At 39.2% G+C, this 27,636-nt stretch overlaps 1 protein-coding gene and 1 non-coding gene across 5 annotated transcripts in view; one reads left to right on the top strand and one right to left on the bottom strand.

Moving 5' to 3' along the window:
- Usp6nl (USP6 N-terminal like) overlaps positions 1 to 27,636 on the top strand; it is a 130,960-nt gene that overhangs the window by 28,994 nt on the left and 74,330 nt on the right. Inside the window, exon 1 of one of the 4 annotated variants that reach the window (XM_060372628.1) lies at positions 2,778 to 2,865. The exons of the other annotated variants lie outside the window; for them this stretch is intronic. Within the exon in view, the coding sequence (XP_060228611.1) occupies positions 2,793 to 2,865 (73 nt within the window). The 5' untranslated portion in view covers positions 2,778 to 2,792. Of the gene's footprint in view, positions 1 to 2,777; positions 2,866 to 27,636 lie in introns of those variants that run through there. 4 annotated transcript variants of the gene reach the window in all.
- On the bottom strand, positions 13,503 to 13,610 carry LOC132649396 (U6 spliceosomal RNA). Its single transcript, XR_009587832.1, has one exon. It is a non-coding gene; the product is annotated as a U6 spliceosomal RNA (small nuclear RNA).

The raw sequence follows: 27,636 nt of genomic DNA on the forward strand, positions 1-27,636 counted from the left end.
GTGTAAATATCTGTGTTTCCTGATGGTCTTACCTGACCCCTGTGAAATAGGTCTAGACCTACAAGTTGAGAACCACTGATTTAGAGGAAAAATTGGTACCATTTTGATATATTTTTTTTTGGCCCACTCTGTGTGTGTGTGCGTGTGTGTGTGTGTGTGTGTGTGTGTGTTAATATCCTTGTGTTTTGTACCTTCTATGCTTACTTATCCTTGTATAGTTAGCATGATATTCTTCTAGAACAGAAGCCCTTAGTCTTTACCAAATGTTATGATCATTTAAAGAAGTTTTCAAATGCTCTGGATGTGGGTTGTGGTGATGATTTTCATTTCAAGTCAAAACTAATGCAGTGGGGTGGGGTAAGGCAACTGAAAATTATGGAAAAATGAATTCTATATTCTTTTCAATAAACGTGGTGCTTATTGAGAGGATAATGAATACATCCCTTCATTGCTAAGGAAGGAAGAATATTGGAAGAGAGCAAACTTTTCAGACTAGGCATGTTGCTCAGGGGTAAAGTACCTGCTTAGTGGATTCTGAAAGAGAAAGTTGGTTACTTACTGTTCAACTTCTTTTTCCAGAAGAGAACTGTGAGGTACTTAATACCTATTACCTGTTCAAAACTGCCCTAGGAAATGGGGTAAGGGGGTAGGAAGGGATGGAGTTTGGTTTGTTTGTTTCTATCCAGTCTTCAAAGGGATTTACTAAAAGGCCACAGTTTTGGTTTGAGGTACTTTGACCTATCTGAACATGTCAGCTTTCCACTCACTCCCACGTCCTACTCACCTCCCAGCTGGGGACCCAACGTAGGGCCTTCCTTGTGCTAGGCAGCTGTCTACCACTGAGGTATATTTGCAACCCTTGAACTTTAATGTACCAATACAACCATGCACTAAAGCTATCAAGTAGTTGAGGTGGTTGCCTTGTTCTGGCCTTTCTCTATAGTATTTCCTGCTGTCATAAGTTTGCAGTGCTGTTCTCTCAAAGTTAACACCAGATGGTGATGGTGTTATGAGTGGATATATATGCACATGCTGAGGCTTTTTCTCAGAGGAGCTAAAAACTTTGACCTGAATCCTAAAGCTATACATTTTTACAGAGGAGCCATGGTGGCAGAGAAAGCAAAATATTATTTTATTTTTTAAGCTTGTGGCTTCATCATGTACCTCAGTTGAAAAATGGGAAAACAAATAAATCATTAACTCTCTATCTTAAAAGGCAAAGGAACTGCCTCTGATTCTGTCTGGGATCCGTTTTTTTTTTTTTTTTTTTTTTTTTTTTTCTTTATGATGTTAAAAATATAACCATAAGATCTGGAGAGGACAGGAACTCCACAAGGAGAGCAACAGAACCAGAAAATTTGAACACAGGGGTCTTTCCAGAGACTCACACTCCAACCAAGTACCATGCATGGAGATAACCTAGAACCCCTGCACAGATGTAGCCCATGGCAGTTCAGTGTCCAAGTGGGTTCCATAGTAATGGGAACAGGGACTGCCTCTGACATGAACTGATTGGCCTGCTCTTTGATCACCTCCCCCTGAGGGGGGAGCAGCCTTATCAGGCCACAGAAGATGACAGTGCAGCCACTCCTGATAAGATCAGAAGGAAGGAGAGGAGGACCTCCTCTATCAGCGGACTTGGGGAGGGGCATTCATGAAGAAGGGGGAGGAAGGTGGGATTAGGAGGTGAGGAGGGAGGGGTTTATGGGGGGGATAGAAAGTGAATAAAGTGTAATTAATAAAAGTTAAAAAAAGCATATATTCAAAAAAACATAACCATACTAAATAGGAAAGAAGGAAAAAATAGGAGAGTTGGTAACACAACAAAAGGGAATGGATTGCTGGTGGGGAATCCCTTTAATAAACAAACTTAGCAGTGCTAACCTGTATGCCCCCTTCCCTTCTCCTTAGTTACTGTGGCTTCACTTTGAGAAGGGCTGCTGTGTGATAAATGGGATGTGAAGCTCAGGTATTAAATATTCATTGGGCATTGTGCAGTCTTGCTGTTGAAGCCATTATGTGGCAGAAGCAATGATAATGCTTGTTTTGAATTCTCTGGTCCATATGTCTATATGGTTGAAACCAATGAATTTGTAGCCTTCTCGGGGGATTTCTGTGTGTCTGTGAACTTAGACTTATATTTGTGTACTGAGAATTCAGAGGTATGTGGGGAAGAGGGGAGGAGGAGAGGAGACAGAGAAGGGAGGGGAGAGGAATTTATAGGATATTTTTGAAGCACTGTATCTTTTATGCAAATCCGGGAGGTTGGAGTTAGCAAGATAGATTTTTATTTTTATCTACATTTTCTGATTCAAATATAAGGTTTTTGAGAAATTGGAGAAAAGTATTAAAGCTTTGACAGTACAGGGTATTTTGGTTTTACTTAAAAATTTGCACATAGCATCTGTGATACTGTTTGAGAATTTATAACATAGACTTGGTTTTTCTTGTGGCTTTTGTGTGAGATCATTTTTGCTGTGCTTAGTGATTTACAGATTACGCAGTTTGGTGTGTAAGTAGTGTGTGCTTTGCACAGTAATACAGTTGGGACTTCGAGGATGGCCTTCTCACATGTGCTGAAATTCTTCTCAGGAAGCTAGAGCTGATCCTTTCATTGTTTTTTATTAACTGCTGCCGAGCTTCATTGTAGCTGGGCAAAGCGTTCACTGCTCTGAAGTTGAATTGTGCTCATGCTTGCGCGTTCAGACAGCAGAAATGCGTTAAGCTCTTGGTGATGAAACCTGTTGGATCTCTAGTGGACGCAGCTGGAGCCTCTGGCTTGTTAACTAGCAATGATTCAAGTGTTGCAGCTTGTAAGGGAGCTGGTGACAACGTCAAGGCAAAAGGCAGCCACAGCGAAGGAAGGTAGGAGCATCGGCAGAGGTAGCAGCCGGAGCACTTTAAGGCACTTAGAGGCTTTGATAAGTATCGCTCTGAAGAGCAGCTATGAACACTGTTTTCATGTGTGCGTTTACCTTCCTGCATTGTGACAGTGTCTGAAAAGGACCAGGTCGTATGGCATAATTGTTAATATGCTCATTATTCTGTTTTAAGCACAAAATTAGAAGCATATTATTTTATTAAAAGAGGAAGTTAATACAGTGTTTTCACATTGCAGGGATCCTCCTCCATTAGGGATTTTGGTAGCAGGCAAATAATTATTATAATCCTCTTAATCTTAAATATAATCACAGCAGAATTAGAAGGGGGCAAGCTAGAAGCCTGCTTGTAATAGGGCAGAAAGAGGTGGTTCTTATTTCTGTGAGAAGCTGATAAAATCATAGTAATAAGAAGAACTTGGCCAGTGCGTGATGAGTTTGTCTCTCTTAGTAAACAGTCACTTTTTCTGTTTAAGATGGCATGCTTCATTGGCACTATTTATATTTAACCAGTCTTGTATTTAGAGCATGTGCTTGAGACATATTGGAATACAGTAAACATCCTTTAAATCGCATGTTTGACTTACCTGACTTAAAATGAGCTAGTGCAGCTCTGCTTAGAAAAAGAATATCTCTGTTTTTGCTTTTTGAATGCTTGAAGTAGTAAACCTCTAACGTGGTAACTAGGGATAGGTTTTCAGGCCATCAGCTAAGGTGACAACTGCCACTTCCACACATTTACTCTATTGGTAAAATGTGGCAGCTGATAAAAGTATATGCCAGCTGATTCCCATGTGAACCTGCAGTGCTTCATGAGTCTGTGCTCTGTATTACGGCATGTTGTTTTTATAGACTTGAGCAATGGGTAATGAAACTATATCTCTGATGTCGCCAAGTGCAGTCTTTAAAATATTTTGTTTTAACATGGTATAATCTGCATTTGAAAATAAAGGTTATGAGAGTCCAGATGTCCTGAGTAAACTGATTTGAATTGATGGTGTAAAGTGATACTGTGATATGCAGTTCTATCACATACAAAACAGTAGAATTGGAAAAAAAAGCCATGAAAATTGTCTTATTGGTTATATTATCGTAGAACATGGTATTTAAGTGACCAAACAAAACTGCATCTCAGAAAGCAGAGGAGCAGTCATTGTTTGCTTTGAGATATGGTGGTGTTATTTATTAATTACTTTTTAATTACTTACCTCTTTTTTTCCCTCTTTCCCTCCTAAAGTAGACCACATTCCTCTCTAAATGGTAGGATTTTAGTAATGAAGCACTAAAAATTCTTACTATGTTTACTGTTTCAGGAGAATATAATTAATGTATTCTCAGTCTGTTTGAAAATGTCAGATTCATAATTTGACCTTTACAGTCAGAACTTTTTGTTGGAATGTTTCTCCTAGTTTTTAATTACAGTTACTTGGGATGTACCTAGGGCAGAGGATAATACTGGTTTTTTTCCCTAGTTTTTACACTTTAAAAAAGATTTATTATTTTGTGTAATAAGTGTTTTGCCTGTGTGCTTCTCTCTGTATCACATGTGGTGCCCGGAGAAGGTGGTGAACCTCCATGTGGGTGCTGGAAACCAAATGACAAAATCAATCCCTTTAAACACTGGGCCAGCCCTCTGCCCCAGTACTGTTTTTCTTGTCTTTGAAAGTATGTCTGGGGCTGGAGAGATGGCTCAGCGGTTAAGAGCACTGGCTGCTCTTCCAGAGGTACTGAGTTCAATTCCCAGCAACCACATGGTGGCTCACAACCATCTATACTGAAATCTGGTGCCCCCTTCTGGCATGCAGGTGTATATGCAAACACAATATTGTATACATAATAAATAAATAAATCTTTAAAAAAAAAGTATGTCTATGTATCTCCTAAGTGCCAGGAAATAACATATGAATATAGAAATAATATTAAGGTGACACTGTGGCTCTTGCTCTCAGATTTTAAATTTGGTTCAGGTAGAATTTTGGAAATGAAAGAAGTTTATAAAGAGATTTTCTTCTGAGAAGCTTTTTCAGACCTTTTAAAATTGTGTTAATTGCAACATTAACATTTATTACTTTTATTCCTTTGCAAAATACTGTTGTGTTTATCTCATTTTAAAGGAAATGTTGTCTTTAAATATTTTGATTCTTTCAAAAATATATGTATATGTATGTCTTTGTGTGGGTGTGTATGCATGAATAAGTACAGATGCTTTTGGAGACAAGAAGAAGTCATCAGGTCACCTAGAACTGGAGTTTCAGGCAATTGTGAGCTGCCAGACATGGGTGCTGTGATCTGAACTTGGGTCCTCTATAAGAGCAGTATACACTTTTAGCCACTGGACAGCTCTCTAGCCAACCATTTTTTAAATAGTAGTATTCCCCTTAAGAAAAGCAGCATCATGTATGTAGACCAGTGGTTCTCACCTTTCTTAATTCTGCAACCCTTTAATACAGTTCTTCATGTTGTGCTGACTCTCAACCTTTAAAGTATTTTTGTTGCTACTTCATAACTGTAATTTTGCTACTGTAATGAATCGTAATGTAAATACCTGATAAACAGGGTATCTGGTATGTGATCCCTGAGAAAGGGTTGTTCGACCCCCAAAGAATGATCCAAGGTTGAGAACTGCTGATGTGGATAAGTATAAGACATTGGCAGTGAAAGTTCAAAGTACAGTGGAGAGATGCACGTGCGTATGCACACATACACACACAAATTAAAAGTAATAAAAATATTTACAGTTTAAAATGACACTTCTTTAATGTATATGAATGTGGGTGATATAGAGCAAATGTAGTATTTTTAAATACTTTGTTCACATTAACATTAGTAAATAGGATAGAAAAGTGGTTTTATGAAGACATTGTACTAGAACATCAAAGTTGAGAGTGAAATAATTATGCTAAATGTTTTTTTAAAGTTTTCACAGTTTTCTTTGGTACAGTATTGTGAACAGACTTATAGGATCTTAGGGAGTGGCTTAGAGTATCTTGGGCAAGGAGAAAAGTTTTGCCATTCAGTGACAGTCATTAGGACAGTCTTTTTTTTTTTTTTTAATAAGGGTTTATTTGGTTTACATGTCCAGATCATGGTCCATTACTGGATGAAGGCAGGATAGGAATTCAAAGCAGGGCTGGAACCAGGAGGCAGGAGGTGGTGCAGAGGCCATGGAGGGGTGTTGCTTACTGGCCTGCTTCCCATTTCCCATGGGGTCTGTCCTTCCTTCCTTCCTTCCTTCCTTCCTTCCTTCCTTCCTTCCTTCCTTCCTTCCCTCCTTCCCCCCTTCCCTCCTTCCCTCCCTCTTTATTTTTTTCTCTCTTCTTCCAGGCTGGCCTTGAACTCATTCAGATCCACTGCCTCTGCCTGCTGAGTGCTGGGATTAAAGGCGTGTACCACCACGCCCAGCTCTTAGGACAGTCTTGACTGAGAGGTCTTTCTAGTCAGAGAAACCTAATGAGCCTTCAGGGATCGGGTAGAACAGTATAGCCTTGTGAAACAGGGAAGTTAAAGGGTAAGTGATGCTTTGTTCAACAGCAAATAAACCATCACAGTTTCCTGAGAGTTGCCTTAGCCTGCCTTTGGGTCTGGGGCTGTCCCAGCAGAGGTGGTAGTGCACTTGCTGTTGAGCAGACTGAGCAGTCAAACCTGCATGCTCTTCAAGTGTTACATTCAGAATAGAGCACGGGGCTGTGGGTATCCAGGGGGCTGCTTTCTCTTTAAAAACCTCTTGTTTATTTGCTTAAACTCTTTGAGAGTAGGACATCTTTCTCTAGCTTGTCAAACAGAGATATGCTAGATGTGGCTGAATCTGAATGATTCAACTTGTCATTTTCTTTCCAAAGAACATGTTTGTAACGTTTTTAACATAAAAATTTATAAACATTTTATAAAGAAGCCAGGCTAGTAAGTAGCATTCTTCCACGATCACTGTTTCAGTTTCTGCTTTGAGTTCCTGCACTTAATGATGGACCTCTAAGCCAAATAAACCCTTTCCTCCCCCAAATTGCATTTGGTTAGTGTTTTAATCCAGCAACAGAAAACTAAGTAAGAGACAGGTTACACACACACACACACACACACACACACACACACACACACACACCAATTCTTTGTGATGAAAACTTTGTTGATGCCAAAAACCCACAGCTTTCACCTTAAAGGGAATAAGAGATAGTTTATTCTGAAGCCATCTTGAACAATCATGAGGGAACACAGATTTACCCCACATTTCACTTCCAGTGTGGAAGCAGTTTCATGACATTTTGTAGTTTTACAGAACAAAGAAAGTGATAAGTCAAGGCAAGTTGAAAACACTTGGTGGGTATATCACAGAGGTGGGAAAGCGTTTTTATAAGTCTCAGATGCTCTGTGATGGCATTCTTAGCTTGTGTAAGCCAGGTTCAACTAGAGATTTGTGGGAGAGTTTGCCTTTTGAGATGTTCGTACTGCTCTGTCGTAGACTTCTGTGACGTGGAATGTGAATGCAGTTCTTGCAGTTGCAGCAGCCATAATGAGACCATGAGGATGAGAGCAGGACAGGAGGAGGGAAATACAGAAGTCTGGGCTTCTGTGGCACCATGACATTAAGACACATGTCTCCACCCTGACATTTATTGTCAAATAATTCTAAGTAATGTGCTATCACTATAATAAAGATTAAGACAATAAGTAAAATGTCACTTAAATATATAAAGCCTTTTAATTATACGGTTCCGTTTTGTGTTTGTTGACATTTTTAATAAGGGGAACAGAAATGGGACTATTGTAGTGTGGTGGTGGAGCTATTGAAGACGTGATGCAAGTCCATGAGTGTCTGTGTTCCAAGGCCTCATACAGTCCTTCACAGAGCTCATACAGCTCTCCCTCTGCTTTGTTTCTGAAAGCAGGCTCTTGCTTGTTTTTGCCATAACCTTTTGGACAACACTAGCATTTCCTAATGCTCCCTTGAATCTCTTTAATTTTTATACATACACAGATGCATATACGGTGAATAAATATTTTTTTAGTAGTCTCAGAAAGTTAAGTATCCTGTGTAAATATGAGTCATTTTCAGCAGCTTACTGCGTAGTTGATGCACAGTTATGTATGTGATTACAAAACAGGAAAGGTGATATAGAGGGTTGTCTACGAACACAAACTCCAAAGACAGATGGGTGCCTCTCAGTCTGGATTTGTGCACATCAGGTTCTGAACAGGGGTGACATAGGCGGCTACTTGACAAGAATGTTGTGAGCACCGAATGGGTGGTCAGGCTTGACACCTTGTAAGGGTGACATGTAGCCTGTTGTCGGCGTTTTCCTGAGCGTGTTACTGCTGCTTCCCTGTTGTGTATGTTGTGCCCGATCTCCTAGGTGGCCAGTTGTTCATGCCGTGGACAGTTTTCAGTCAGCAGTCAGATGAATCTCTGTGACAGCACCTGCTAAGAGTGGGCTAAGAGTGGCCTAATAGACTCATATTTGAATGCTTATCGAGTGGCTTTATGGCCTTTGGAGAAGGTGTGCTCTTATTAGAGGAACTGTGTTGTTGGGGGTGCCTTTTGTGGTTTCAAATGCCCAAGCCAGGCTCAGTGTCTCTCTCTTGTTTCTGCTCACTGCCAATCAGGTTGTAGAACTCTCAGCTACCTCTCCAGAACTCTGCCTGCCTGCATGCCTCTATGCTTCCCACCATGATGATAACAGACCACACCTGTAAGGCAGCCCCAATTAAAATGTTTTTATAAGAGTTGCCTTGGTCACAGTGTCTCTTCACAGTGATAGAAACCCTAAGATCGCACTCATTTACTTGTATTTTGAAAACTTAAGGTCAAATTTAGAAATATAACATTTGAATCAGAATTATGTGTATTTTTAGGCAAAGATAATTGATAAAAAGTCTTATCAAGTCTGTATTTGGGAAATATATTTAGTTCAGATCATATGACCTTTTATTTTCCCCAGAAAAATATTATCTCTGGATAAATGAGCCTTTTATTAGCTCATTGGCGCATGTGTCACTGACTAGACTATGGAAAAGAACTTTTGAGGGAGGGCAGTGTTTGAAGAAAGGTACTAAGTGTTTAGTCAGGCATAGCATGAAACTTTTTGAAAGGTTACCTTGATTCCATGCTTAAAATCTCGTGTGATGGACTACTTGAAAGGCTTCCTCTCTCTCTGGATGACTTTTAAGGTGGTGCTGGATAGTGATGAGAATTCATGTTGCAGCTACTAGCCACATGTGGCTAGTGAATAATTACAATTAAGTAAGACAGAAGTCTGTCAATCCCTCAGTTACGTCTGCACACTCTTAAGTGTCGGTAGCCAAAGTGCGGTCAAATGGCAGCATAGATTCTGTTTTCAGCTGCCTGTCTGGGTTTGCCTTTTGAGTTATCCCTGATTGTGCTTAAACACTTACACATAAATGTAACACAGGAAACACAGTCGATTCTAAATGAAAGAATGGCACTTAAAGTAGCAAGCAAGATTTGATTTAGGGTTACTGAATCCATGTGGAAAAACCCTGAAAACTAACCTGTAGCCTGATGTTTGCCTGTGGTGTGTGGTATAGCACATCCACTTGCTAGTGTAGCAGTATATAACAGCGTTACAGCTGCATCGAGATAGCTTGTATGAACAGGTACACATTGTATGTGCTACCTTACATTCTGTTGGTGAATAGCAGATTACTACAAAGCTGTAAATGCACATCAAATGTGTGGTTTTGCATATGAAGACCCCTTTGGACCTTGGAGACACTGAGACGCTGATGGTATCTGTGCCCTTTTGGGTTTTGTAAGGGAGGATGGAGCAGGAAATAACTGAAGGAGCAGAGGTAACAAGTTCTTTTTGGTATGATTTAGAGTAGCTTTTTGAGCATGTTTATATACAATCTTATAGCATGTAAGTCTATTAATTAGTTAATTTATCATCATCATCATCATCATCATCATCATCATCATCATCATCATCATCATCATCGAGACAGGGTTTCTCTGTGTAGCCCTGGCTGCTGTTTTGGAACTCTTTTTGTAGATCAGGCTGGCCTCAAACTTGAAGATCCCCCTGCCTCTGCCTCCCTGAGTGCTGGGGTCAAGGGTGTGCGCTACCACGCCCAGCTGTGTGTGTGTGTGTGTGTGTGTGTGTGTGTATGATTAAACCATGACCTTGAGAAAGTTAATTTTGGAGACAGTTAATTTTAAGAGTGCAGCGATCCATGCCTGTGCTTGCCTGGTGTTCACGTCTCTGTAGTTTACACCAGTGATGACTACACATACAAATAACAGATTTGTAAATGTAATCAATTGCCTAAGTACTGAGAGCCGTCAATTCTTAGCATGATTTTATTACTGAAACAGAATGCGCAGTAGACATTATGAACATTCTCCAGAGAGTAATTTGGGTTGCAGTGAGTTATTTTATTTAGATTGGTGCTTGGAATTAAATGTTTGTTTGTACCACTATCATAATATAATTTAAATGCCATTTAAATGTGCTAAAGCATCTTCATTCAAGTAACTTGTTACCCTTTGAAAATGGGCTGCTTGAATATTGTTTCTCTCCCACTTGGCAGACACCAGATGCAGTGATTAATAAAGGTCATTATGCTACTTAGTCATGGAGAGCTTTTAATGACGATTACCTGAACATCTGCTGGCTTCATCCCTGCAGTTCCCAGAAACACTAACAAATTAGAGGTGCTGCCTCCTAAAAATCTGGCTTAAACTAGTATTTTTAAAGACTGTTTGAATATTCCTTGAGTATTTAAATGATCTTGTGAAGGCTCTTACTTTCTGTAAAGCACATAATCAAAATGTCAATGAAGCAGTGTTTTGGAGTAGTGGTTCTGACAGTCCCTCTTCCTGCTGCTAACCTCTTTTTCTCTCTCAGTGGCTGTGTGTCTGTGAACACACCTGGTGAGCAGCATTGTTCTCATGTATGTTGATTGCCGGGAGAAACCTGAATTTGGAAATGGGAAGTTTGGAGTACAGCTGAAAGTGTAGCTAATTCCTGTGCACTGCAGAGTTCTCTACAGACTGAGACTGCCAAGTGCAAATTGGACAGATACAGCACGAGGGTTAGAGAAGGAGTGCTCATGGCTGTTAACGCTGAGAAAATGCCTAATGACATAAGTATGAGAACGATGTATAGCGTTAGAATTGCATGTGGATGCAAAAGACCTAAAATCTTGGTGAATAGCCCAAACTCTGCAGGTCGTTGGACTCTTAGTAGGGCAGTTACAATGGCTTTGAATAACCAACTCTTGGCAGTCTTCTTTGCTTACTTTGCCCCGTGGGTGTGGGCTAGCTGCTGTTTTTACATCCTTAGATCCAAAAGTCATCAGAAGAAAAAGGAAAACAAAAATCACCCCACCACTATGTGCAAAGGTGATGTTGAGGAAACTTCCTTTTTTTTTTTCTTTAAACCTTGCGACATTTTTGTTAAATAAGATTTGAGTTCAAACAAAAAAAAAAAGAAAGAGAAAGAAAGAAAGAAAAGAAAGAAAAGAAAGAAAAAAGCCGGGTGCAGTGGCCCAGGCCTGTAATCCCAGCACTCGGAGGCAGGGGCAGATGAATCTCTGTGAGATTGGGGCCAGCCTGGTCTACAGAGCGAGTCCATGACAGCCAAGGCTACACAGAGAAACCCTGTCTCGAAAACAACAACAGCAACAATAACAAAAAACAGAGATTTAGGTTCTTATTAGCAGAGAAGATATGTGAATATTGGATAGGAATCTTGGATAGGTTTTGGCTCTAGGGTTCAAACTCAGGTTACCAGGCTTGGGTAGCAAGCACCTGGCCATCTCTCTGGCTTCTGGTAAACTTTTTTTTTTTTTTTTTCCCATCTGTTTTACCAGTTCCAGCCTGTGGCTCAGGGCTGTAAAGAAGTAATTACTCTTTTGTGTGCGTAAGCACACACTGAGACCTCATGGTGGCTTGTTTCAGCCCCACTCTACTAGAAACTGCCAGCAGATGAGATGTTTGTGCTGTGTAACATATCCCCACAGTAAGATGAAATGTAGATGAACGGGTCTGAAGAGATAATTGTGGACTGCTTTGAGAAGTTGAAAAGTTGTAAAACAATATGGATACTGTGTTTCTTTGAATGCCTTCTCTGTGTATGTTTCTGTATCATGCAGGTGTGAATACAATATGGTAATATGTGTTTGTAATGTGCAGAGGAGAAAGAAGTTTTGAAAATACCGTTAATATCGAGTAGGATTGAGAAGGGGGAAAGGGAGAGGAATGGGAGTATACTTTATTTTTAATTTAAAAATTTTTTGAGATTATAATTTGATTATAACATTTTCCCCTTCCCTTTCTACCTTCCATATTTCCTCCTATATCCCTCCTCCCTGTTTTCCTTCAAATACATGGGCTCTTTAAAAAAATCGTTATTATATGTCTATAACTATATGGATATATATATATATATATTTTTTTTTCCGAATATAACTTGTTCAGTTTATATAATGCTGTGTGTATGTATGTTTTCGGGGCTGACTGTTTGGCACTGGACAACAGATTGTGCTCTTCTCTGGGAGGACCCTTTCTCCTGCTCCCAGCTTTCTTTGTGGAGTGTTGGGCTTCATGGGCTTTCTCCATCCAGTATGGTATAATTGTTTGTGTCTTTCTGGTTCAGCTGGCAGTCATGTTGGTAAGACTGTGGGGGTAGCTTTTGACATCGCTAGGAGTCTCATAGCAAACTCTCTAATCCTATGACCCTTATACATTTTTAGCCCCCCCCCAGCCTTTTTTGTAATGTTCCCTGATAAGGGAGTGTTTTGTAGCTGTATCCATTGATTGGGCCTGGACTCTGCAACTTTGTATATTGATTGGATGTGGTTTTCTGTAATGGTCTCCATCTGTAGCAAAGAGAAGTTTCTTTGATGAGAGGCAAAGACTACACTTATCTGTGGGTATAAGGACAAATGTTAATATTTTGTTGTTAGGGATTACTAAATTAGTGGTTGTAGATTACCCTTCAATAACATGACTTCACTAGCACTGAGTAGTTAGCTAGTACCAGACATAGTTTCCCTCTTGTTGAGCAAGTCTTAAGTCAGTTAGAGAGCTGTTGGTTAGCACCAAGGTATGCTGTCACCGTGGCATCCACAGGGCTATCAGAAATTGCACTTTTCTTGATAGCTTTCCATATGATTTGGCCATCTTAAAAGCATGTATTAGCTATTGGATTAGAAAACTAAGTGTTCTGCATTGTGAACTTTAGAAACCTTTATTTATTTTTTTTACTTACTTATCTGGGTGCACATGGTTTGCATGTATAGGTCAGACAGCAACTTGCCTAAGAATTCTGAGGACTGAGCTCAGGCCTTTCGTTTGCTTACTTGATGGGCCATTTTACTGGTTCTAATGTCACTTTTTCTCCTCCTTCCTTCCTTCCTTCCTTCCTTCCTTCCTTCCTTCCTTCCTTCCTTCCTTCCTTCCTTTCTCTGTCTCTCTCCCTCTCTTTCTTTCACATTTACTTATTTATAATTTATTTTTTCTGAGGCAGGGTTTCTTTGTGTAGCTTTGGTTGTCCTGGACTATTTGTAGATCAGGCTGGCCTCAAACTCACAGAGTTCTGCCTGCCTCTGCCTCTCCGACTGCTGGGATTAAAGGCTTGTGACACTACGCCCAGCTGATATATTTTTTTTAATATCCAATTTTTCGTGAATTTACATGTCATCCTTTGGTAGGGGTCATGCTAATCTTCTCCATATTGCTCCAATTTTTAGTATATGTATTTTCAAAGTGATTACCAATGTGACTTAAAATATTATTTTTATCATTTTTAATTATGTATAAGTAGATATGTGTATGTGTGTTGAGTGCAGGTACCTACAGAGGCCAGAGGCATGAGACACCCAGAGCTGTAGTGATAACTGGTTGTGAGCTGCTTGATGTTAAGCTGGGATCCAAACTTGGTCTTTTGGCAGAACAGCAAGTAGTCCTAACTGCTGAGCCAGCCCTTCAGCCTTGGGATTTTTTTTTTAAATACGAAGCACAAAAAGTATTCTTTAAAAAGTATTTATTGAAAATATTTTCTTCTTTAAAAAGTCTTTATTTTATCTTAACCTGTGTGAGTGTTTTGTCTATCTGTATGTGTGTACTCCATATGCATACTTAGTGTACAGAGAGGTCAGAAGAGAGCCCTGGACCCCCGGGCCTTGAGTTAAGAATGGATGTGAGCTCCCATGTATGTGCTGGAATTTGAACTTAGGTCCTCTGGAGAAAAGCCCACTCACATCTCTCTAGCCTGCATTTTAAGAAGTCTTGATGAAATTGCTGGAAATTTTATTTTAGCATCTTACCACATGGAGTATAATATATTTCCCAGTCACTCCATGCCCAGGAAATATCCAGGGTCCTACACTGTGATCAAAGTAGATTAAGGCTAAGTGGCTTTTATTTCTTTTTATAGTTAAAATTTTCTGACTTAGAAAAAAGAATTATTTTTATTATTTTTAATGATGTGTATGCGTGTATGTCTGTGTGTGCGTGTTTACACTTAAATGCATGTGCGCGGAAGCCTGAGGGCCCTATAGAGCTGAATCAGATTTCTATAGAGCTGGAGTTACAGGTGATTGTGAGCTGCCTAGGTGGTGTGGTTGCTGGGAACTGAACTCCGGTCCCTTGGAAGAAAAGCAAGGGCTGAGCCATCTCCCCGCCCCTCGCTTTTAACTTCTTTAGGCAGTTATTTTCTATACCCTACTTTAATGCACTTTCCCACGTCTAGTTTTCTGGTCTAGTCTTTAACTTGCAATGAAAGAAACCATCAGCTTTCTTTCATTTGTGAAAGTCATTCAGAATGAATATGGACAAATTAGTTTTGAGTGAAGGTTGTTTTTGAATAATGAACTTTACTGTATTTGAAAACCTACTTTCTTCCTTTTTACTCTTTAGAAGCCTTTCCCCCTTCCTTCTTTGTTAGCCTCTGGGTGTCCAAGTCTGTAATTTGAGACAGTGTGATAAGTGAAGTTTTGCTTAACTTAGGAACCTTTTTTAAAAACAAAGCAAACTAAATCCAGATAGTGCAGCGTGTGTGTCTTCCTCTTTAGAGAAAGTTGCTGTGATGCTGTGGGAAAGGGGCAGGTGTATTTGGGCCAGGTTACACATGAAGAACGCCTCTGTCCATTTAAGTATTTGTATCTTCTCTCTCTTCTGTAATGGTAAGAAGATTCTTGCCTATGCTGAGAAGGCGCCAATGAATTCTGCATTATGTTTTACCTGGAATATACGAGATAGACTAGGTTTGAAATGAAAGTTGCTGTTACAAAATTTTAAAATGTCCTTAGGCTATACTTATTTTATGGTGTTTTTGAAAATTGAATTTCTTTTTATTTTGTGTGTTGGTATGATGTTCTTTTGAAATGTATATACCTTACCCTTGTTCATTTAAATGCTGATCCCCCCCTTCAATCTGGATACTGCATTGTGATACTTATTCTAAGCATCACCTGTCTCAACTTTGTGTAAACGTCCGAAATAAAACAAACAGCCACAATGTTGAGCAATAGAGATGAAGGAGTAGGTGGGAGAGGGGAGGAGCCAGAGGACAAAAAAAGAGTGGGAGGCAAAAGGGCCGGGGCAGAGCTAGGAGAGCAAGGCTGGAGAAGAGATCTTGGAATGAATGAGAATGAACCAGACCTAACATTTCACAAAAAGCAAGTATAATGGGTAAAATCTAAATGTTAGGAAACTATAAGGGCTTGGAGGTTTAAGAGGGAGTAATTATTGCCCAGCATTGTGTTCTAGGTTAATTAAATAAACCCAGTCTCTGTGTGATGATTTGGTCATACAGCCGATTAGGATTAACAGCAAGTGTTAATAAAAGATAAACCAATAGTAAATATTAATAGTCACCTGCAACAGTTGTGTTTGTTTTGAGACTAGCTTGCTCTGTGGACCAGGCTGGCCCTGAATTCAAAAAGATCTGCCTACTTCCGCCTCCTGAGTCCTGGGCTCACAGGTGGGTGCCCACAGTCAATCTGGGATTCTAATTCTTTCACTTCAGAGTGAGAAGTAGAAATTATTTGGGTTAATAAGTATTGCCTTTAACTTAAATACTCTGAAATATTAATATTTTTAATCTGTAATTTACAAAAATTTCTCTAACTCAGTTATAGTATATGTGTTATAAAAACAGTATATTTTATATAGATGTATGTACACACACACGTAGAGTTTGTGGTTTTAGAGGGAATACCTGGCTTACTTGAATCTTTTGTTTTATTTTTTTTTGTTTGTTTTGTTTTGTTGTTTGTTTTTTAAGACAGCATTTCTCATTGTATAGCCCTGGCTGTCCTGGAATTCTCACTGTAGACTAGGCTGGCCTTAAGCTAACAGAGATCCATCTACCTCTGCCTCCTGGGTGCTGGAATTAAAGGCCTGTGCTGCCACCATCTGACATTACTTGAACTTAAATATATATATATATATATATATATATTTATTTATTTATTTTTATTTTATGTGCATTGATGTTTTTGCCTGCATGTTTCTGTGTTGAAGGAGTTCTTCTGTGTAACTCCCTGGAACTGGAGTTACAGACAGTTGTGAGCTACCATGTGGGTGCTGGGAATTGAACCCAGGTTCTCTGGAAGAGCAAGCAGTGATCCCAACCCCTGAGCTGTTTCTCCAGCCCTACTAAAACTTTTAATTTAGGAATTTTAAGTCTAAATGGCTAATACTGCTTTTCTATGATTTTCCCTCTTAAAGTAATCGGTTTCTTTCTTAAGTTAACTTGTGTTAACATTTGAACTAAATATATCAGCTAGATAATTTTGAAACATCTCCTAGTATTAGGGAAAGTAAGTTATTCTTAAATACATATATTATACTTTGAACATTGACAAAAAAAATTCTCAGAAAGCAATCCTCATGTTTACTCTGCTTTGTAGCAGAAGAGAGTGAATCAATTTGAGATTTTAAAATATAGCCTAAGTATGATACTTTCAATTTGGCCAAGATTAAATGACAGGGTTTATTTATAGCACGTTGGCTGAAGTAAATCAGTGTGGTGATCCATAGGAGTATGGGGTTGGAGGAGGTGGCACATTGGTGCTTGACTTTGAGATTACAGGTTGGAGAGGGGTGGCGTTCAGTGATCACAGGACCTGTCGAGGATTGCTTGTCACATTGAGATTTATATTACAAGTGTCTAGAAACAGGCATCTAGAAAACTACAAGAAATGCACTCAATTTTCAGGGTGTGCCTTTTCATTTCTTTTTATCTGCAAGTGTCTTTTCCTATAATTTGGAGGGATTTTCTCAATTGAAATGTTAAGTTGCTAGTAGTTTTCAGTATCTTAAGGTTGTTGTTTCATTGTCCTTTTTTATAGTTTTGTTTAGGAATTTTATTCCCACTTCTTAAAAGGGGAAATATCTGGCCTTTCTCTGGCTGTTTTTAAAAATTTCTTCTTTGCCCTTTAATTTTTGCAAGTTTTTTTCCTAAGTGTCTGGAGTTCTTAATATTGACGTAGTTTTGTTTGTTTTGCCCTTTGAGTTTTTGTACTTCAGGTGCTGTGTCTGCATTTGTCTTGCATTTCTGGAGTTCTAATAGTAAGTATTCTACTGTTTCCTTTAGTTTTAAATGTCGCCTTTGTTCTTCCATCCCTTTCCTTTTTCTTCTTCTTACAGTATGTTTTCAGTTTGTCTGAAGAGTTGATCTTCTCTTCAGTTGTATCTAATTTGATGTCAAATTGAGTTTTTAATTTCAGTGATTGTATTGACTCCAATTCTTGAAAAAAATCTCTTACCTGATATCAGTCTTCTTTCCTCCATACTTACTTCCCTTTCCCCCTTTCTTTCATTCTCTTCCTCCTTCCTTGATTGACAGACATCATGGATTTTTGTTATTCTGTACAGTCTAATACTAGTTAATAGAGCTGGGTAATGAGTGGAAGTAGGTATAATTTCATAACATTGGTTTTATAGTGAGTTGTCTATCATTTCTGGTATTTTTGTCCAAATCACATCCCTTTTTTAGTGACATACATGGAAACATGGAAATTCAAGTTAGTGAGAAAAATGTCATTCTAAAGACTTGGATTCAAGTGATTCAAGTCTTAGTTATTTATTATAAACAAGTTATGTACCATACACCTACCATATGATCTCACACGACTACACTGGGCAGTTATTGTACCTTTGTCTTGTAAAACAAAATCTCTTTGAATGTAACAGATGTTTGAATTCCATGGCCAGAATATGGTTATGGGTTTATATAATAGTGAGACAAATCAAAATGCAAGGGATGATTGAAAAGAATAAAAAGAAATTAGTGAGAAATTAGTGTTAGGTTCAGTGAAGGGGAAAATTATTAAAATGACAGTAAGCTTTTGAGTTTGAAGTGTTGGATGCTGCTGCTGTTGGTGGAATAGTTAAAGGAGGAGGAGTGTTTGCATTTGCGAATTTTATGCTTGATGTAAATTGTGTTACCTCAGTATAAAATAGTTTTCTCAGTCCTGTTTTCACCCAAGAGCATAGTATTAACATCACCAAGCTTGTGGCTACAGCTGCTTATGTGGATGTAACATTCCACAGCCCCCTATCCCTACCCACAGGCAGTATTGTAAGGATTGGTCTTTAAACCACATAGTTGTTATACACGTGGCAGAACTTTATGACCATGCTGAGGACAGGAATTCAGCACACAGCAGCAGCGTTTCCTTATTTTGAGGAGGGTTAAGATCGACATCGCAGGATTTATGGTAGTGTCTTTACAGCTTTGAGCCATATCCTTAAGGATGACTCATTCTGACTCACTTGCTTAAATTCACCATCATTAAAAAACTCTTTCATCTGTTTTCTTTTCTCCAGGTTTTATTTCTCCCCAGTGAATAGATTCCTTGTAGAAGGTCTCACATTGCTGAACATAGTCTTTGTTTCTTTTAATTGGTATATATATGCCATGCTTCTAAGTACATAAAAAGCCTTTACACATAATGTCTTGCATTTTGCATTTTAGTCATGACAGGAAGCAGAGTCTAGTGAGAGCTAATAGTGTGTGAGAATACTGAGACAGCAGACTTCTGTTAACCTCAATTGAGACAAGAGAGTCTTGTTAACCAAAGGAAAATGTAAGTACTGCATTATTAAGTGAAAATGTATGTCCTTTACATAAGGACTTTACTACATTTAATTGTAGCCAATTCGTGTCTATTCTAGGAAGTACAATCAGGCCGAGTTTATCTCAGTTTAGTACAGTAATCATGCTGGCACAGCTATTTCAGAAAACATTTGCTTAAATAACATTCCGGAAAGGAGTGTGAGCACTTCTCAGTCTGCGGTGAGACCTCAGTTAAGACCCTGGGTGCGTAAGCTTAACCTAGTGAGCTGCAGGCACTCCGCGGCTCTCGCAGGCTGCTTACAGTCCTTTAACACAGTCAGTTGCCTAGGACTTGGTATCAGAGAGGGGCCACAACCCGACCCCCTAGGAGCTATGTAATTAACACTGGACCATTAACCTCTCAAGTCTTCTCATGCTTGCAGTGTTTCCTGTGTCACCAGGTTGTGATTAGTCATTCTGTAGCTTTATTGAGCACCAATGAGGTGTCAGGGTCCTGCTCTAGGCGCTGGTTGGGCTAGCAAATAAAATGCTGCACACTGAGCAGTGAGGGAGTCTAGAAGAGGAGGTAGAAAACAGTGAAGTACACAAACAAACTGATGGTGAATTTGGAATTTTCTGTAAAGTGAGACATGGGCTATTATACAACAGCCACTTCTTCAGCCCTGTTAGATTGAAATTAGAGAAGTGGTTGAAGCCAGCTGGAAGTGAAATTCACAAGGAACCCAAGGTGGCTAGCTCCTAGGCATGAAGGTGAAATCACTCTATGAATTATCACCTAAGTAAAACATCAAGGAAGCAAGTGGCCTCCAAAGTAAGTGGCACACGCAGTGCAGTGAAAGCGGGGCCTGGGAAGGCTGTGGGCTGCACGCAGAGCTGGCCCATGGTTTCTCTCTGTGCTGCTCATCTTTATTAACTTCTTTGGCAGATTAGAATATCAATTCTTGAAAATACGAAGTTTGGGTATAATAAAGCAAAATTTAAAATGCTCAGTGATTGTCAAGCTTTTTTTTTTTAAGGTTTATGGCTATAAACTTTATATAAAATAATATTCATCCACTTGAAGTATAGCTTGATGAATTTTGGTAATTCTATATAGTCACATAATCACTATCACTTCCTGATTTGGAAAACCTTCAGCAGGAATCCTAAACAGTCTTGTTTTCTTATAAATGTGCTCTTACGGTCTCAGGCACCCGCTGCTGCACTTTCTGACACTGTCATTTTGTGTGTTCTAGAATTTCATATAAATGGCTTATGGTTTGAAATTGGTGCCAGTCTCCTCCTCCTCGTCCTCCTCCTCCTCTTCTTTTTCTTTTTGTTGAATAGCATTCCAAAGTATGAATTGGCCACAGTTTGCCTACCTGTTCAGCTGACATTTAGATTGTTCCTAGGAACATTCACAATCTTTACAAATATATGTTTTTATTTCCTTGGGAAAGATACTTGTCAACAAGATGCTGGGTAATGTGGCAAAGTTTGTCTTTACCATCTATGATTTCTCTCTTTTCAATGTAGGTAAATCATTTTTGTATTTTCACCACTACTCTCTGAGAGGTCTAGATGCTCCTCATTCTTGTCATCACCTGGTTCTTTCATTCCTTTTAACTTTATTTGTGGTCCTATCAGTGAGGTTTTGATTTTGCTTCTTTTTCATGATGAGTGATACTATTTTTGCATATTTCTTGGCTGTTGATATATCTTTTTTGTGGTGTGCTGTTCAAATACAGTTTTGTCCATTAAAAACTACCAGACTATTTTAATATATGGAGTTGTGAGAATGTTTATATATTTTGAATAGAAATAAGCCTTTTATCAGATGTCATGTCTTTTTCTAGTCTTTGATTTACTTTTTATTTTCTTTCTAGTATCTCTAACAGAATAGGAGTTTTACTAGTTCAGAAAGATTTATTTATCTTCTGTCTGTATGCGTGCTTTGCTTGTGTCTGTGTATCTGTACTCACACACATATATGCATGCCCCATGTGTCCTTGGAGTCCAGAAGCAGGCATCGAGTCTTCTGGAACTGGAGTTACAGGTGCTTGTTAGCCATCATGTGGCTCCTGAGAACCATCCCAGGTCCTCTGAAGAGCAGCAAGTGCTCTTAACTATAGAGCTATCTCTCTAGTTTCAACTTTTTAATTTCAGTGTTACCGATTTTTGTTCTTATATATAGACCTGTGATTTTTTGCAAGTTAATTCTTGTATACTGGCCAAGTTATTTTTCTGTAATAGAGATAACCTGCCTATTCTAGAACCATTTGTTTAAATGGTTGTCATTTCCATGTTGAGTTACTCTTGATGCCTTTAAGTTTATGAAATCTTGTTATAGCCTTCTTCCTTCCCTTCCCTTCTCTCCCTCCCTTCCTCCCTTCCTCCCTTCTTCCTTCCATAAGATTTTGAGCCTGGCAGAAGAGCTTAATTATACATGTAAAGATCCATTTTGTATTCTCACTGTAAGTATATGTGTTAAGAGGCTGTGGGGACAATAAAAGGCACTGCTTTTTAAGGACAGTTGCAGCTACCAAGTTATTTGTTAGTAAGGTAAAAATTATGGCAATGGCAACCTCTTATAGTTATAGGGAGAAGAGTGCCAGTAGTGGTATATGATTATCTTTAGGAAAGTGCATTAGAGTTATGTTGGAGTAAATGTGGGCTGGATTACATCCATAGGCTACAAGAATCAGAGAAGAGAATCTATAGTCACTATTTTTGTGAGAAGGAAAAGATAAAGTAATATATACAAAATAAAAAGGCTTTGGAGGCTGAGTATGCATTTTAAAGGATGTTATTGAAAGGTAGAAGGGAAAGCTTATGACCAGTAAGAAATGAAAAAATAAAGGCTAGGGAGATAGCTCAAGACTGGAATTTAATCCCCAGAAGCCCACATAAAAAGCCCTATGTGATGATACTTAACCATCCTCACCCTGGGGAGGTGGAGAGAAACTGATCCTTCGGGCTTGCTAGATTGTGAGCCCAAGACCTAGTGAGGAACCTTGTCTCGAAACACAAGGCTGGTAGGCTACAGAGTAACTCAGTGTGGGTAAGGTATTGCCAAGCTGGACAACCCAGCTTTGATACCCAGAACGTGCATGTGATTGTCCTCTGACCTCGCTCGCTACGCAGAGTGTGGTACAGAGTACCACCCCAGACTCATATACCCGCATGGAAAACAGTAAAGACCTTGTTTTACAGATTTAAAAACGTTTTAAGAAAACTTTACTATTAAAAGAAAATATTTATTAGTAGATTTTTCAGGCATAATAAACATTAAAACAATAATTTTTCTACTTTTTTCATAGATATTTATGTTTGTGTATATATATATATACACACATGTATATATTTACATATGTATATACACGCACACACACCATTTAGGTTTACACAGATCTTTGCAGTCTAGAACCATGGAGCATGATGAAAAAAGATTTAATTAAAGATGATGTCATATCAAGCTCTACAGTGAGATGGAGAAAATTGCTAAGGGAACTGAGAGGTTTCAATTAAGTCAGTGCTAACATGTATGTGTATATCATTACCTTGCCAACCAAGAACTGAAGGGAAGGTGATGCCTGTGGATGCAGGAAAGCCTTAGTGCTGATTTCACTTGAGCTCTTCTTGGTTCGACATTGATTTTGGAGAGTCAAAGAGGACTTTAGTAAATGTCATGTGTTGAACAGTGTGAGGACATGTCAGTGGTTTGTATTTATAGGGCTGCCATGTGAAAAGCCTAATTTTGTTTTGGACAAAAAGGAAGACATTTCTAATAATAGCTGGAATGGGCTGACCTGTGAGCTTGTGAGATTTTTATCTCTAGAAGCAGTGGAGAAACTGAGTGACCTTCTAGTGAGATCTTTCAAGGACATCGTTCATGTGAAGTTGAGCTTTAAAGTCCAGGGCTTTAAACTGAAAAAAATTAATTTTTTGCGTACTTAGGTAACTCCATAGTCCAGTCAATCATGACCTTAAAACTTTGGTAATAAGTACCTTCTATTTACAGAGCACTTAAGAACTTTCAGATGAGTCTATGAGCCCTGACTAAAGGTGAGCTTCACAGGAATTTTATGAGCTGGGCAAGATTATTATTTTATAATTAATAGGCAGCTGTAGCTTAATGAGTGGATTCTGAATCCCAACTGTCTATTCAGAGCCTGCTCTGCCACATGCTGTGTAAGGCATGTGTAACCTCGAGATGTGTCCTTCCCTCTTGTGCAACTTAGTAATAATTGTGACTACAGGATAGGGGTGTTTGAGTTAACACGTGATAGAATGCTTGAAGGTACATCTAGAGTATTATAACGTGCATCAAACAGCACCTGACACACATCCGACAGTGTCTTTTTTCCTCAGAGTTGAAGAGACTCAGGACCTAGTGAGCTGTGACTTGCCCAGGCTGATATCAGTGTACAGCTGAGGAGTTATCTAGAGTTAGGGTTAACTGCACAAAAGCAAAATAAAAAAATGAAGTAAAATTTTTGTTAGATGGATTAATTTACTGGAACAGAAATGAACCAGTTACACTGTTGTGAAACTCTTGACTTTGGACTTTGGGAGAGCTGCAGTTCACAGTTGTTTACCGATATCCATGCATTCCACGCATAATTCCACAGGAAAGCCCTTCCTACAGCATGTTGTAATAGAAGATAACCGCATTTTCCCAAAGATGTTTAGTGCTTGATAGCGTTTAAAGGAAATAATTTCATTTCTGTTGGCATTCCTGTGTACTTGCTGTTTGCAAACAGTTTGAGTTTCTGATTTCTGGAGCAAATGGGCTAGACTTCAGTCATGGACTATAAGGAAAGTCAGTGACTCTTGTTCGTAATATTGAAATAATTTTGTTCTGACTTTAGTAAGCTCCTTTCAAATTAAGTTACCAAGTGCTTATAGTTCTTTCCAAGTAAGAAACAGTTGGTATTATTATGTAGTAACTTGGTTGTTCCCCATAGATTGTATTATGTGTTTTGAGAATTCCCCCATTGGGGCTGGAGAGATGTTCAGCGGTTAAGAGAACAGCCCCACTGCCTTTCACTGCTGATAAAAACATTTCTTAGGGGAAGGACACTTTCATTGGTTGTAAGCATCTTGAGGCCAGGCCTCTTGCCTTCCACATAAGGGAGTTTGTGAAAGTGTCAACTATGGATCATTAGTCTATAAACTGAAGGACTCTACTAGATTTACTCTATTAAAATAGTCACTTAGAGGCCAGGGAGGTGGCTCAGTTGGTGTAATACTTGTGTGCAAGCATGAGGACTTGAGTTCAGATCTCCATTACCCACAAATCACTGGGCAGACAGACAGCAAGACACTAATTTCACAGTCAGTCTAGTTAAATTGGTGAGCTCCAGGTTCAGTTAGAGACCTTGTTTCAAAAAAAAAAAAAAAAAAAAGTGACAAGTGCTTGAGGACAGCACTTGTTGGTTTCTGGTCGCCATAGGCACATGCATGCATGCTTATAGGCACACACACACAAAGTTAAAAATAGTTGTAATATGTACTGTTAACAAGGATAGTAATACTTGTGAGCAGGTTTATTAAAGCCTTTTGTATATATTAATCCCTTGCCTTGAAAAGCAGCATTTTTTTTTTTTTTTTTTGACAAAACTGTGGTTGGTTGGCAAGATCAGTACCATGTGCAAAGTTGTTTCAAGTAAAAATCTTCCTAACTGTCTTAAGGTTCTTACTAAAACATAGTAAGTGAAATTCCTAAAGATATCCTGCTTCAAACAACTCCAATTTGTTTCTTTTAGGTAAATTGACCAGGAACATTACAGTGTGATCTATTGCTTAGCTTATACTTAGAGAAATATTGGAACCAGCCCTTGATAGCATACATAGTGTATGGTCCTGTCAGCATTTATGTGACCTTTAAATCTTTCCATTTTGTTTTTCACTGGGCCTTCTCTTCTGTTCACATATTGAGAAGATGTGAGGTAGACACTTAATCTCACTTTTCTTTCTGTTCATTAAGTTCATATTCGTTCCCGAATGGCCTGGTAGAAGAGGAATAATTGCTTGGTTTTCTTTTGATCACAGGAGAAAAGTAGTAGCCATGACCTTGGTCATTGTGTCTATCTTTTCATTTACATCATTGCTTTTTTTAGAGCAACAAAGAAAGCAGGCAGGTGGAAGGAGGCATGTGTGTTTTGGAAAACTGAGCCAGCCTTGTGCCCAGGTCTCCTGTCCGCGGTCCATCCAGCTCCTCATGTGGATGAGCTGGGGGAAATCTTCAGCTTTTTTTCCAAGAAGTTTTCTTCCAATGTAAATTATCTTTCCAATTAAAAAAAAAAGTTTTTGTCTCTTGGCTAGGTGGTAAATACACATGATAAACAATTGGAGGTTCACTGAAGGTGACTGAGTGAAACGTGTGTCCCTCCATTCAGCTGCCTGGCATCAGTTCTCTAGACAACTACTGCATTACTGTGTGTCTTTGTACAAATTTCTGACCCCAGCGCTTCTGGCTTATTGTTCAGAACCTGACCTCGTGGGTTGTCGCTCTCAACTACATACTTAAATTATGTCTTGGAGATGAATCCAAATAAATATGTAATTTTACTTTCCTTTTCTTTCCTTTCTTCCTCCTCCTTTTCCTCCTCCTTCTTTTTCTTTTCTTCCTTCTCCTCCTTCTCCTCCTTCCTCCTCTCCCCTTTTACCCCTTCCCCCTCCTCCTTCTCCTCTTCCTCCTTCTTCTGTATTTCAAGACAGGGTTTCTCTATATAGCCCTGGCTGTCCTGGAACTCTTTCTGGAGACCTCGGTCTTAGAGATTTGCCTGACCTTGCCTCCCGAATACTGGTATTAAAGGTGTGTGCCACTACCGCTCAGCTTTTTATTTTTCTTTTAAAGACAAGGTCTCATTCTGTAGACCAGGCTGGCCTTGAATTCATAGAATACTTGCCTCTACTTTCTGAGTGCTGGCATTAAGGGCATGTGCCATCACCCAGCTGGTACATGTAATTTTGCTTTAAGATTTAAAAATGTTTTTATTCCATCCATCCATCCATCCATCCATGTGTGAGTGTGTGTGTGTGTGTGTGTGTGTGTGTGTGTGTGTGTATGCATGTGCCTTGGACAACTTGTGTAAATTCTTTTACCATGTAGTCCTAGGGGTCAAACTCAAGTCAACAGGCTTGATCATAGGCACTGTTAGTTATTGAGCTGTTTTACCAGCCCTTGCTTCATGGTTTTTAATAGCTGGATTGATAGATAGCTATATCATTTCTAGTCTTTCTTGCTACATTGTCAAGTTGTTTATATTTATTGAAAATAATTTAGATTGCTGTTTTAAGTGGATTGTTACTTTGGGCCAGTTCCTCTATGAGGAGACATCCCCTCACCCCTACTTCTTTTCATTTGTTGCCTTGGTGACTAAACCTAGGCCTTCTTGCAGGCTAGACAAGTGCTCTACCATAGAGCTACATATGTCCTCAATCTTTCTAATTTTTAATTTTGAAATAGGTGTCACTAAGTTGCTCAGACTGGTTTCGAACTTGTGATCTTCCTTTGTTTTTCTCTGTATGCAAGGATGAGCATTAGATTATAGGCAAGCTATGAAGTCTAGGTTTTTCTTGGGTTCTGGGGATTCAAACTCAGATCCTCAAGCTTATGTAGCAAATGATTTCTCACTGAGTTACCTCTCCAGTTCTTGGGTAGTTTGTTTGTTTATTTATTTATCTTTTGAGATGAGGTCTAAGTCTGTTACTCAGGCTGGTCTCCAACTCTCGGTTGCTTTCCTGCCTTAGCTTTCTATGTACTTGTGCTTTTTAGGCCTGCGTCTCAGTCAGGCTGTTTATTGCTGTGATAAACTCCATGGCCAAAAGCATCTTGAGGGTTCATTTCAGCTCACAGCCTTGAGTCCATCTTCCAAGGAGGTCAGGGCAGGAGCTATAGGCAGTAACTGGTGTAGAGACCATGTTTATTGACTTGCTCCTCATTTCTTGCTCAGCTTACTTTTGTATAACACCCAGGACCACCAGCCCAGAGATGGTATTACCTGCAGTGAGCTGGGGCCTCTCTCATCAATCATCAGCCAGAAAACACACCACAGTCTTGTCTACAGGCCAGTCTACTGGAGGCTTTTTCTTCATCGAGATTCCTTGTTCCCAGGTGACTCTAGCTCATGTAAAATAGTCATAGAACTAGCCAGCACAGTAATACTGAACCTAGTTTGATAGGGTGTTCGTGTGTGTACTTGTGTGCACATGAATGTGCAGCTTTGTATACAGTTGCGTGTGTGTGTGGAAGCCAGAGGTCAGTGTCAGATATGTTACTTAATTGCTGCCCACCTTATTGTTTTGAGTCAGGGTCTGTTGTGAAACTAGTGTTCATTGGGATAGAAAGGGCCAGCGAGCTCCAAGGAGGCCTGTTTTACCCTTCCTAGCACTGTGGTGACACACATTCTCCCTGAATCTTCACAGGATCTTTCTTTCTTTCTTTCTTTCTTTCTTTCTTTCTTTCTTTCTTTCTTTCTTTCTTTCTTTCTTTCTTTCTTTCCTTTCTTCCTTCCTTCCTTCCTCTCTCTCTCTCTCTCTCTCTCTCTCTCTCTCTCTCTCTTCTTTTTTCCCCTGTTTCTTTTTCTTTCTTTTGGTTTTGGCTGACCCAGGGCCTGGCAAATGCTAGGCAAGCACTTTACCTTTAAGTTATATCCCAACCCTCATACTTTCTTGTATATACTTAAGTTCTGTTTCAAGGGATAATTATCCAGTTGTGATGGCAGAAT

The sequence above is a fragment of the Meriones unguiculatus genome, chromosome 19 (genome assembly GCF_030254825.1).
Source record: "Meriones unguiculatus strain TT.TT164.6M chromosome 19, Bangor_MerUng_6.1, whole genome shotgun sequence".
Classification (NCBI taxonomy): domain Eukaryota; kingdom Metazoa; phylum Chordata; class Mammalia; order Rodentia; family Muridae; genus Meriones; species Meriones unguiculatus.